Below are 12,832 nucleotides of genomic sequence, written 5' to 3'. Positions count from 1 at the left end.
AGCCACTTGGCCTCCTGTGACACGTTCCTGCACCCACCTTGTTGACGGTTAATCCCCAAGGTGGACAGGAGGCATGGCCCAGGGCTCTATGGAACAAGGCCACCCCAGGGTCCCGAGGCCAAGATGGGGACTGGCAGGGCTCCCCTCACACACAGACACACAGGTGCACACATATCCCCATGCACACACACAGAGCTTGTACACATATGTACCCACAGACAGGTGTTCTCTGGCCTGCAAGTATAATTTGCAGAGACACGTGTGCACGCACACAGGTACACACACACAGAACACACACATACACATTCGTGTGCATGCACTTGCCTGGGCATACCCAAGTCACTTGCACACGTGTACAGAGGCACGTGCACACATGCTCTCTGCCCAGCTCACCTTGTCGTTGTCTTCACGCTCACAGGCCACGTGCAGAGCCGTCCTGCCCGCCTCGACTGGCGGGGCCACGGGCTTGCTGTGGTAGATGCTGGCCGGGCCTGGTTCGTTGCTGAGCTTCAGGCTTGAAGGCAACAGATCTAGCTGCGTACAAACAGAGGGGGGGCATGTGCTGGCCCCTAAGCCTCCCCCACAAGCGCTAGGCTGAGCCTGGAGACCTGCAGGTGCGACCTCCCACGCAGACAGGTTCTCACAGAGGAGCACAAGCCAGCGACCCTGCTCACTGACGGCGGGTCTGAGCACTGTCCCGTGGAACCCTCTGGCCAGCCCACCAGCACCCACGGGCCCCAGGGAGGGTAAGAGCAGGGCCCCCGCCCCACTGTGGTTCTGCACACAGTGAGCACATGAATGCTAACAGAGAGGCAGACTGGGTGGGCTGGGGGCCCACAGAGCAGTAATCGCCCTCCTCAGGGACCGTGACACAGAAGTGACGTTCTGAATAGAGCAGTCAGCATTGGGCATGGGGAGAGGCCCCGGGGCCCACAGCACCCCCTCACCCCGCGGGACAGGACGCGCACCTTGCCAGGCTTGTACGTGTCGTCCTGGTCGGCAGCCATGGCGTCCACATCTGTGACAGCGTGGAGCAACAGCTCCGTTATCTTGACACCCTCCTCCCCAGGAAGGGCAACTGCGATGTGCAGGGGGGTGAGGGCCCTCAGCTGCAGAGGCAACATGGGTAGGGTGAGGGCCGGCTCCCAGGTGAGCGGCACCCCCAGGGCCCCACAGCACTGCCTCGTGGTGATATGTGGGAATGTGACAAGGTGTTCCTGTTTGCCGGGCCTGCAGCCAGCCAGCAGCCCCATCTTCACTTTAGACCAACTGTCCCTACCTTCCTCTGAGAAGAGTCACTGCCCTTCCTGCCGGGCCCTCGGCATGGATAGCCAAGCAGCTCCTGACTCCAGACCCTGCCCAGGCCTGCCCCTTCTCCACCTACAGAGCCCCTGGCCACGTGCTAAGACACTGGCGGGAGGACCATCTCCATCTCCGGGTTCTGCTCATTCTGGGCCGGCCCCGTGGAGGTGTGAGCATCCCGCCAGGAGCGCGCAACAGACCAGGGGCGAAGTGGAGGGCTGTCTGCTCCCTACAGGCAGAACCCCCAAAGCCGGGTCTCAGGGTAACAGCTGGTGCCCGTGGAAAAAGGTTGGGAGGACAGCAGCCCACCGCACACAGGTGTTCTCTGGCCTGCTCAGTGTCCACCCGAAGCTTAGAATAGCATGGAACCGTGCCTGCAGAGAGGACCGCGGGAGTGTCAGATGCCTGAGCAGGAAGTGGGATGGATGAGCACACGAACGACATCTGTCTGGCGTTCATAGGCTGCAACCTTAGCTTCACCGGTGGGGACCCATCCATAAGCCTAGAGGGCTATCCTGAAATTATCCCTGGTCTCCCGCAGACATGCTACTGTCCTGCACTCAGGACACCTCCATACAGAGAAGAGAAGGGGTGCACAGCCTGTCCGGGGGCCGGGGGAGTGGGGCTGGTGAGGAGAGACCCACCTGCAGCCGAGCCAGGACACCAAGCAGCAGCTGAAGCCAGACAAATCTGTCAGCCTCACTGCCCCCTGCGACCAGCCCCATGCACACCCCCTGCCCCCAGGCACACCACCCTGCAGGACCCCACCACAACTCCCCCACCCCCTGTTCCACTCTGCCCCGGGGCCCGCCCCCCAGCACCTCTGTGTTCTCATCACCAGAGAAGAAACGGTACCGTGAGGACATTTCGAAACCAAGTGCTCTAACTTCTTGCCACTAATAAGCTCCCGTCAGCCCATCCCCTCGGCCTCGCAGAACCCCTCCAACCCCCGCGGTGGGGGGGGGGGGGGTCCTACCTCAACAGGGAGCTGGATGTCTGTCCTGGCCCTGTTCTCCAGCAGCAGCTTCACCCCGGCCACATCCCCCGCCTTGACGGCAAAGAACAGGGCCTGCATGGGCACGCAGCACAGGTTGGGGTCCGCGCCCCGGTGCAGCAGAAGCTCGATGGTCTGCCATCTGTTCCTGTGTCTGCAAGGATTAGTGTGAGGGTCAAGGCCAGGGGACAGGCACAGGACGGCACCCCGGGGCAGCAGTGGCACTTCCTGGAAGAGGCAGCTCAGGAGCCCCAGCATTCACAGCCCCTCAATGTTCTTTCCAAGACCTCCGGCCCCTGCCTGGTGCCAGGACAGCCCCCCACTGCCAACGCCCCCTGAGCTGGCCAGCCCAGCTCCAGTCCAGCTGTAGCCCTGCCCTGCTCCAGCCTTGGGTGCCCGCCCAGCCTTGTTGGGGTCATCTGTGAGCCAGGGCGTGTGGTGGGGACCAGCCCTCTCTCCCGGGTGGCCAGGAGCGGACAATATAGAGCACCTTGTACACATAGGGCATGACATCGTACCCAGACATGCACGCATGCACACACATGGCCACACTACAAACACACCCCACACATGTTCATAGGTGTGCAGATACACACTGACACACACACAGCTCTGACGAGGGGCAAAGAGCCAGCATCAGTGGGGAAGCCTGGCCGGGACCTCGCCGGCCAGGACGGCAGCCCCACTGGGCAGGAAGGTCAAGGTGATGAGGAGCCACACAGGCATTAAGAATGGCCAAGTGAGCAGGCAGATGGAGGGTCTGGCCCATCCTGCTGACCCCACCTCCCGCACGGCACAGCTGGGGCAAACAAGAAGGCAGTGGAGAGGCAGGGTGAGTCTAGAGCAGTCGCTCGCAAATGTGCTGCTTGTGGGACCCCTCTCTACCCCTAACACCTTCGGAGGACCCCAGAGAGCTCTGTTTATGCAGGTTCTATCTGCCCACATCTATGGTAGTATAATTGAGAAAAAAATTTAAATACTAATACATTTTAAAAGTAACAATAAACCCATTGCATATTAACAAAACAATCTGTTTTTATGAAAAATGTGTGCTGGCTGCATCAGAATCCGGCACTTGGAGGGCTCCCAACCCTGTGTGAGTCTGGAACATCAGGACATCACCTCCACCCACAGACTCTCTGACAGGGTCTGGGACACCTGGGGACACACTTTGAGAGGGCAGGGGCGAGGGCATTCGAGCGTGTGTGTATGGGGACAAGTGTGTGATGGGGTCAAGTGTGTGATGAGTTGTGTAAGCGGGTGTGTGAGTGCACACGTGAATGTGTCACACAGTGTAGGGGGAGTGAGTGTGTGCAGGCAAAAATATGTGAGCATGTCTGTGGGTGTGCACCAGTGCATGTGTGTGGGCCCTACACGGTGCTCCTCGCCCCGCCGCAGCCAGAGCACACTCCCTGGATTCTCACTGCCACTGTCCCCGAGTTCCTAGCCAGGCCCCCTGCCCGGAACCACACAGACACCTTGGAGGCCGTGCGCAGGACAGGCCCCACGGCATCCCTGCAGGATCAGGTATGAGCTGGGGAAGTGATGCTGGCCCACGAGCCTGTGACCCACCCCTGAAAGGGACCCTTGGCCCTGATGCCCGTACTCCAGAAACCTACTCGGTCATGACCTGTGCCATCTTCCTCATGGTACCATTTGTGGAGCCAGGGGCACTGAAGGAGGAGGTCTTCAGCATGCTGTGGGCCCGGGCACTCTTCTGCAGGAGGTCCTGGGACAGCATGATGGAGTAGTTGCGCACACAGATGCTGGACTCGAAGTTCGTCTCCTGGCTGCCCTGCGTGTGCCCGTCCAGACTCCTGACCACACCATCCACCTCCTTCTCCAGGTCGCTGATGCTGTCCCGCGGTGACAGAGGGTCCCACTTCTGAGGGTTGCTCCCCAGCTCAGGGGATTCCTGAGAGAGCTGGGTGTCCGCAGATAGGCGGTCCTCCTCACTGCCCGACACAGTGGACTTCTGCTCCTGGCTGCCCAGGCTGGGCACCAATTCCTCTAAATATATGGATTCCTTGGCCACTTCGGGGAATGGGAAGACATGGTTGGGAGTTCCTGGCATATTTGAAGCTTCCTTTGGAAAGTACAAAAAGAGAAAAAAAAAAATCAAGTGCAGAATGAAGTCGGAGGGCCCATCCCAGCAAGCCAACTTCTTGAGCAAGGACCGACGCTCACAGCGGACGGCGTTCTTCCAGGCGTCTCGGCCGACAACACTAAAATGCTTTGCAGAAACCCAAGGATGGATGCAAACATCTGGGGGCATCACAAAGAGACCCAAGCTATACAGCAGCTACCAGCCACATGTGGCAATGGAGCTCTCAACCTGGAGCCCGTCCAGATCCGGGGTGCACGTGAGCAGACAAAGCAGAATGTCGCCCTGTCCTGATACTGATTTTACACACAGAGAGAATCAATTGTGGATACACATGGTTAAATAAAATAGATGACTAAAATTAATTCCACCTGTTTTACCTCTTTTTAATGTCACTCCTAGTGACATTTATTTTTTTAAAGATTTTATTCATTTGAGAGAGAGAGAGAGAGAGAACATGAACGAGGAGAGGGGCAGAGGGAGAAGCAGGCCCCTGGCTGAGCAAGGGAGTCCAATGCAGGGCTCGATCCCAGGATACCAAGATCATGACCTGAGCCTAAGGCAGAAACTCAAGGGACTGAGCCACCCAGGCGCCCCAGTCCTAGAGACATTTAGATGACAGGACTGGCAATGGGGATTGTGTGACCTTCCTGCCCGCAGATGCTCTCCTGCATGCCCAGTTCACAGTCTCTGCTCTCTAAGCATGGTCCCAGGGCCCATCAGCACAGCCAAGAATGCAGATTCTTGGTCCAACCCCAGACCCCTGAGGCAGAAACGCTGGGGGCGGGGGAGTGCCAGGGGATCCCAGAGGACTCAAAACTTGCTGTTTAACTTTTCAGGTGAGATGAGGGGTTCTGTGGTGGGCTAAGAATGTGTCTTTAGGAGACAGCTGAAACCCGCTGATGTGGATGGAATTCTCTCTGAACTGCGCGCAGCAGGGAAGGGGGGGCGTGGCAGGCTGGGGACGCAGTGGGGGGGCCACCTGCTGGCAGCTGCCTAGTCGGGGACGTCCCCACAAGCTCGCACATGTATTCCTTCTCTTATGTTGTGTACATGTCATGTGTTTCAGAGTAAGAAATTTAAAAAAAAGTAGAGGAGTGATTTTTACGAGTATTTTAAGTGCACGAATAAATGCTTTCTGAGGCTCTTGCTGCCTCCCCAATAATGGATGAGGCTTCCCCACAGCCAGCGTCCCCCTGGAGATGCTGTGGGGACAGTACTCCCAATGAAGGGGTGACCGCACAGGGGCCAAAGTGATCTCCACCCCCGTTCACACCGTCACCTTGAAACTTCAAAGTTGTCATTCCTGTACATTAACCACCTCTGGCCAAGAAGGAGAGAGTACTCACAAACCAGATACAAGTGAATGGTGTCATAAAAGCAAAGGGACCCTACAGCTCGTTCTCAAACCCTCCACCTTCGACTTCCTGCGGGCTCCTCAGCTCCCACCTCCCTGGGAGACCTCTCCTGGCTGCCTGCACAGAGGACCCACCCAGGCCAGCGGGACCCTGTGGGGTCTTCCCTTCTCTCCCCAACCAACCCCATGCACCTGCTCCTCCTCCTCACCCAGGCCAACAAGACCCTGTGGGACCTGGCCTCCTCACCTCCACCACACCTGCTCCCCCTCCCCACCCAGAGCAGCGGGACCCGAGGGCTCTGGCCTCGCACATGCACCTGCTCCCCCCACCTACCCCGCACCCTAAAATCCTCAGGACCTGGTGTGGTCCCCCCCAGAGAACTAAAGGCAGGAGCCAAGGCCTGTCCAGTAGAAGCAGGGGCAGGGGCCATGGTCTGGTAACTGAGACACTCTGCCTACCGCAGGGCATAGGCTACTGCTCAGTAGAAGCCTCTTCTCAAGGAAGAAATTCAGGAGACAGGGATGAGGTGAGAGAAGGGTCCCCACCCAGGGACCTTTTCTAGTGCCGTTCCCTCACCCACCCAGAAGGGGCCCTGACCACAAGGAGAGAAAGCTACAGCCCCCACGGAAGGCTTGCTGGGCAGAGGTCAGTCCCAGGCCTGCTGGCCTCACAGGGCTGACCCTCAGGGTCCAGGGCTTCCTGAGGGGTGTGGAAATGCGGTCCCATAGCCAGCACTCAGGAGACCGGCCCTGGGGGTTGCCCTGCCTTGCGGAGAGCAGGCCCTCGGACACCACCCTGCTGGGAACCCGTGCTGGAACAGAGGCGTACAGAGCGCCCCTGTGGCAGTGGTGGGGCTCCCGGACAGATGAAACGCAGGACCACCATGGAACCCCATGGTCCCATGGCTGGGGGTGCTTCCCAAACAATATGAAGCAGGAGTTCACGCCAACACTTGACAGGGGACTTCTGGGCAGCACTCTTCACACCCAGCAAAGGGGGACTTCCCTCTCAAATTACCAGCCTTCCCTCCCTTCCCTGGGCCTACAGGAGGGTCTCCAGCTGACCACTGTGCATGTGGCCGGGATGGGACACAGATCCCTTGGTGTTGCAACAAGAGCTCGGGACACCCGAGCAGGTGTGCTGGCTCCGTCCCTGCCTCCTGCTCCCTGCCCTTGGGCCTTAGTGTCCCTTCACCCCACCTGAAGCCGATCTGCACAAAGATGGGGAGGCTGGGGACCACTGCCAGGAAAGTAGGACAAGTGGATGGAGGATGGGGGACAGAGATTGGGGGATGGGTGCTGCAGACCTGGGGCCAGGCCGAGGAGCTGACCTGGGGCTTAGGCTCTGTCCTCTCAGCAATGTTGGGCTTGAAGCACTGGGATGGGTAGTAGAGAAGGAAGCACATGCTGAGTGCCGTGAGGCCCTCGTCTGTGTACTTGTTCACGTCGGCCCCGTTGTCCAGCAGAAGGCTGACGATGTTGTTGTGACAGTGAACCTAGAGGGAGGAAGCCAGCCTCACGAGGACAGCAGGTGAGTGAGGCCCACACTAACAAGGTCCCTAGCCTTCTGTCCTCTGACCCTGTACATCCCACTTATGGGCTGGAAGGACAGTAGCCCCGCAGAAGGGAGAGGATCTCAGATTGCCACTGGTCCACAGTCCCGGGGACACCCCGCGTGGAGACTCACGGCGGCTGCGGCGAGGACGGTGTAGCCCTTGGCATCGGCCACGTCAGCGCTGGCAAGGCCATCCCTGAGGATCCCGTAGATCCAGTCATAGTTCCCTTCCCTGGCCCTAAGGATCATGCCCTCGGCAAGCCTCTCCCTGGGCCCACAACGCGCAAAGCTTCTCCGGTCCCCCTCCAAGATGGCACCCATGTTCCAGCTGGTGTGAGCCTTCTTGTTCCTGGCAAAACAACGGGCTTCAGTGGTGAGGGCCCAGCTCTGGACGCCCACTCTGGGCCCTCCCTTCCATACCCCTCCTCTTCCTTCCTCACCCTGCTCAACCCCAAGCCCTCTTCTTCCCCTGAGGCCACTCCTCAGGCCCCATGCACCTTGGGGGTTACCCCACTGGGCAGTCACAGTTAGTGCAGACGCAGCACTGCAGTGTGACCCGCGGCCCCCAGATGCGATGCTCAAGCTTATCATGGGCCCTGTACATCCCCGAGTCATCGGCCACTTCATGTGTGTGTGAAGGGGGCTCTCCCAGGACCAGCCCCAGGCGGGAAGGAGGCTGGGCACACACATGGGTCTGGCGCCCAGCACCAAGCCCTCACATCCCACCTCTGCTCATTCTCTTTTCTTTTCTTTTCTTTTTTAAAAAGAATATTTATTTACTTGACAGAGAGAGAGACAGTGAGAGAAGGAACACAGGCAGGGGAGTGAGGGAGAGGGAAAAGTAGGCTTCCCGCCGAGCAGGGAGCCAAACGCGGAGCTTGATCCCAGGGCCCTGGGATCATGACCTGAGCTGAAGGCAGATACTTGACCTCTGAGCCGCCCAGGCGCCCCTCAATTGCTTTTCTGTTTGAGTAGGTAACATGCAAGTCCCATGGCCTGTTCACCGGCACACACTGAAGCCTCCTGTGTGCACAGAACCTCCTCCACAGTCAAGAATCTATGGGTTTATGGCAGCTTCTGTGCCCAGTTGCCAACAATTACTGGCTCAGCTGATGTCTGCATGATGGAGGGACGGATGGACAGGTGGATGGAGCGGTGGGTGGGTGGAGAGATGGATGGGGGAGGGAGGACGGCGGAAGGGATGGGGGGGTGCGTGAATCCCGAAGTAGCCAGCCACTTGTGCTCACAAAACATGAGTTTTAAAATGGTTTAGTGACATCAGAGGACAAAGTTAAGTAAACAAATGAAAATACTCTTGACAATTTTAACTTAGAAAGATCAGTTTCCATCAGGTAGCTGCTAACTTCCAGGGCCGGGAAGGAGAGGAAGAGGATCTTTGGGGATCAACACAGAGCAGCGCCATCCTTCTCGGCCATTCTGAAGAAGCCCGAGGCTCGGCCAGCCCCCCGACTACTGCTGCCCTGGTCCCCGACCTTGGCTCTCGGGTCAGAGCCATACTCATCCTTCAGGGTGACAGCAGTCCCCTCTCTTTGCGTGGACTTCATGCAGATTCCAAAGTATGGGACACCTGGTCACACACACAACCTGCAGAGGCTGGTGTGCTGGTTCCAACAGGCACAGAGGAAACATGTATAGGGTCCCAGAACCCAGATTTGAACTCAGCCCCACAAGCTCAGGAGCTGACCCTCTTCCACGGCGCCTTGCCAGGCTCTACATTCTAGGGCCCGCCCTGGCTCTGTGCTCATCAAGCAACTTCCTGACAGCTCCTTCCGCCAATTGCTGGTGAGCAGGAGCCCGAGTACCAGTCTGCTGTGCCACCATTGATGGCCCCAGCACCTGCCTGCCCCAGCCCTCTCCTCGAAACCCAGCATGTCCCAGCACTCAGGCCCAGCGTGGCGTTCCCTCCCCCTCCATCACTGGGTTGCTTGCATCAAACAGAAGAAGCACATTTGCTTTAACCGGACAGATGGCCCTGCAAATTACTCAGCCAGGCCCCAGGGACCCCCCCCAGGGGTCCCGGTGCCGAGCACAGGCCTGTCAGAGGAGGAGAGGAGCTGGTCTTCTGGGCGCCTAGTGAGGAGGATCGGTGTGAGGACTTACCTGTACTTGTAAGCTTGCTTCTGGATTTTGACCATCAAGGGGGTCTCATTTTTTATAAACCAGGGCTCTCCATCCTCAACAAACGGAGGGATATCGTTAAGGAAGATCTGGGCATCTAATTCTTTGCGGAAAGAGGTGGTCATAGGCAGGTGGCTATTGTCAGTCGAGTAGATGTACATTTCTGGAGGCAGGGTTAGGTTGTCATTCAGAAGAAGTCGCTTATAGTCATAGAAAAAGGGGTCGTGCTCCTCAAGCAGGCCCCACTCCGTCTTCTCCTTGCCTGAAAGGCTGATTCTAGCAGGAGCGTGCGTGAGGAAGCCCGAGTACTCGGGGTAGTTGTGTATGGAGAAGCTGCCGGGGACCTCCGTGCAGAGCTTGATGAGCTGCCCCCGAAACCATAGCCCGACGTCCTGGCTGCCGTCGGGATAGGTCTCAATGCCCGGCCCGAACCGCTGGTCTGCTTTGTACAGCCCCTGCAAGCCGGGTTCACCGGCGCCAAAGAGACAGCTCAGCGGGGCTGTCTGCTCTGCAACTGCCTTCTTCAAATCAAAAAACTCAACCATCCTAAGAATTGTATGCTTTCATTCAACAAATATTTGTGGAGGCTTAGCAGGCACCAGGCCCAGGGGCCAAAAGCAAATGTGTAAACACAGAACATGTTGGTGGAGAAAGGTGCTGTGGGCCAGGGGTGGTCAGGGGCAGCCTCACTGGGAAAGTGGGGATACCCCCCGGGGGTCTCCACACAGAAACATGTGGGGAATATCACGTGTGGGCTCATCTCAGGGAACCCCTTGCTGCACCGGGGGGCCCAGCCCAGGCACCCCAGCAGCATGGGGGGCAGAGCTGCTGGGCACTGGGTCAGAGAGACATCAGAGGGCATGAACTGAGAAGGCAGGAGGAGGAGGGGGAGGAGGGAGAGGAAGAAGGGGGCAGGAAGGGGAGGAGGGGAAAGCTAACCCTCCCTTTCAGCAAACCCAGCGGAGCACAGTGATTCCTGGACCTCCCTGGGTGCTCCCACTGGGCGGGATGTTGTCTGTGCTGCGCGGGGGATGTATGGAGTGGGAACGGCCAGGAGGGTCTTGAATGAAAGACAATGCCAACCACCCCCCCCAAGAAGGAAACTGGGAGAAGCGCTCCAGCACAGGGAGCTCAGAGAGAAGCCCCCCTTCCCAGAGAGCTGTGTGCCCCCTGTGCTGACACTGAAAGACAGTGGAGGTCACTGGGAGGACCAAGGAAATAGCCTGGGCAAAGCTGCAGGGGCCTGACCCAGTCGGGGCATCTGTGTCCCTCCCAGGATCTGTGCGCTCATCTGTGAAACCTGTGTCAGAGCTCTCCGACTGCAAGCCCCAGGGCTGGGCACGTGGCATATAACGCTCTGTGACACAAGGCCCTGCCCACAAGAGCTTGCAGTCTAGAACAGGCCAAAGAAATGAGAAAAGAATGAGCAAAATGTGTTGAGGATGACTTCAACACAGGGGAGGAGGAAGGCAGAGGACTTCTGGAAGAATCTGCGGGGCAGCCAGAGGGCAGGAAGTGTCACCACAGTCTGTGAAAGTGGCTTGGGTGGGGGCAGTGCACATGCAACCTAGAAGCTCCGGGTCACTGAAGAGGCATGAGCCACAAGATGGGATGGGCAGGTTAAGACTGGGGACAGGGCAAGGCAAGAGGCTCAGGGAGGCAGACAGTTGGAAAAGCAGCTGCTGCAGATCTATGAGGAGTCCAGAGGCTCATACCCCAAGAGCTGACCCAAGAGCTCCCCTTCTAGGAATCTATCAAAAGGAAATAATCCCAATGTCCTCTAAGCTATGGTCACATACATTCACGACGGTTGTAGAGCAGCAGACCATAATAATACTAACAGCTACAATGCTAACAAAATATAATCCTAATAATAGTCATGTCTACAGGATGCAACACAACACAGGCTTAAAAATCTGTCTTTGATACACATTTATTTGCAATCAAAAAATGCCCTTCTAGGAATGAATGTATCCAAAAGATCACCAACAAAAGCACAGAATGATTAACGAGTGAGACCTTCACCGCTGGGCCCTTTGGCACAACAAAGACGGGAGAAAAGCTCCCATTTTGGTCAATCCTTCCCAACCAGCTATAAGGACACAAGATGCCCGGATGACGGGAAACGGCAGGCAACCGTGGAAAGCTCGCAGAGCACATGTCCCACCGCCTAAGTGGGAGGACCTCGCCCGGGCCCGTGTGTGCACATGCAAAAATAAAGCAGTAGAAACAATCACCAATGACAAGAGCGGACACCAGAGAGAAGAGAAGGGATGGATGCCCAGCTCCTCTGGGTGGGCCACACTTGCTGGGTTTGCCTTCAGAAAAAAAAAAATCAGGTTTTTTAACATAAGTACAAAACAAGATTAAAGCAAGGTTTTAAAAATCAGATCCTAAAAAATGAAAGCAAAACAAGTGAGTGCAGCTCTACATCCAGGTGTTGGATTAACTGAGCAGAGAGGAATTCTGTTCCATGACTGTGTTCCACATTGCTGAGGGGTCAGCTGTGGGGACAAAAGGAAGGCAAACGAGCATTGAGTTGCTTTCAGGAGTCATAGTGGGGGTCACAATGCTATGTTATTATTCTGAAACTGTCATATGTATTTTATGATGTAAAACAGGTAAGAAATGATAATGGTTAGAAATGAAGATTTTTAAGACGGAGAGGAAAGATATGCAAATACAATACCGTGGCTGTTGAGTAAAAAACCAGAGGAAAAAGCCGGGGACTCCTCATAGCAAAATGCAAAAAAAACACCAAAGCCAGCTGGAGTTGTGTCAAGTGCAAGAGCCAAACTCCAGGGGCTCCCGTGAGCCGAAGAGCACCAACCGGGTCTCCAAGAGCTTAGCGACTGCGATGTACGGAGGGAAACCAGATCTGTTAAAATCCATGAGTTTATAAAGACACGAAACCCATTCCCTAAGCTCCACGGATCACCACTGAAGAATGTTAGAGAGCAATCACCTTACAACTCTGACAACCAGCAAAGAAAGGGAAAGGGTCAGGGGTCATTTTGCTTTTCCCATTAAACTACTTCCAAGTAACCAAACAGCTGATGAAAGGTATCATAAATCAAGGAATTCTGGTTAATAAAAGGAGGAGGAATTGTAGATTTAGAATGTCGCTGTCATGCAGCCTCTCATGAAATAATGGTCATTGATATTCTCCAAAATCACACAAAGGGAGGCGATGGGACTGCAGACCCCGTCCCCCACCGGCCAATCCTGACACTGCATGAAGAAAGACAACCAGACCTGTGTCCCGCATCGGGTTTCTGACAAAGACACGAAGGCCAGCAGTGGAAAAAGGACAGTCTTCTCAACCGACGGCCCAGGAACAACTGGACACCAGCACATGGGGGCAGGGGAGGGGAGGAGAAC

General features: G+C 56.6%; 1 protein-coding gene across 7 annotated transcripts in view; it reads right to left on the bottom strand.

Moving 5' to 3' along the window:
• The window catches only part of ANKMY1 (ankyrin repeat and MYND domain containing 1), a 44,303-nt gene that overhangs the window by 24,683 nt on the left and 6,788 nt on the right, over window positions 1-12,832 (bottom strand). For 5 of the 7 annotated variants that reach the window (XM_013051860.2, XM_013051859.2, XM_013051862.2 and 2 more), the window contains exons 5-11: window positions 9,434-9,906; window positions 7,445-7,661; window positions 7,065-7,253; window positions 3,916-4,382; window positions 2,279-2,450; window positions 969-1,109; window positions 394-534 (exon numbers count right to left, since the gene is read on the bottom strand). In XM_013051860.2, coding sequence (XP_012907314.2) covers window positions 394-534; window positions 969-1,109; window positions 2,279-2,450; window positions 3,916-4,382; window positions 7,065-7,253; window positions 7,445-7,661; window positions 9,434-9,906 — 1,800 coding nt within the window. The remainder of the gene's footprint in view (window positions 1-393; window positions 535-968; window positions 1,110-2,278; window positions 2,451-3,915; window positions 4,383-7,064; window positions 7,254-7,444; window positions 7,662-9,433; window positions 9,907-12,832) is intronic. The other 2 variants (XM_013051861.2, XM_013051863.2) reach the window with 2 other exon arrangements.

Source organism: Mustela putorius, unplaced genomic scaffold, assembly GCF_011764305.1.
Source record: "Mustela putorius furo isolate JIRA1106 unplaced genomic scaffold, ASM1176430v1.1 tig00003869_pilon_pilon_pilon, whole genome shotgun sequence".
NCBI classification, from domain to species: domain Eukaryota; kingdom Metazoa; phylum Chordata; class Mammalia; order Carnivora; family Mustelidae; genus Mustela; species Mustela putorius.
The sequence above is the reverse complement of the archived record's forward strand: the minus strand, read 5'-3'. Positions and strand labels throughout refer to the sequence as shown.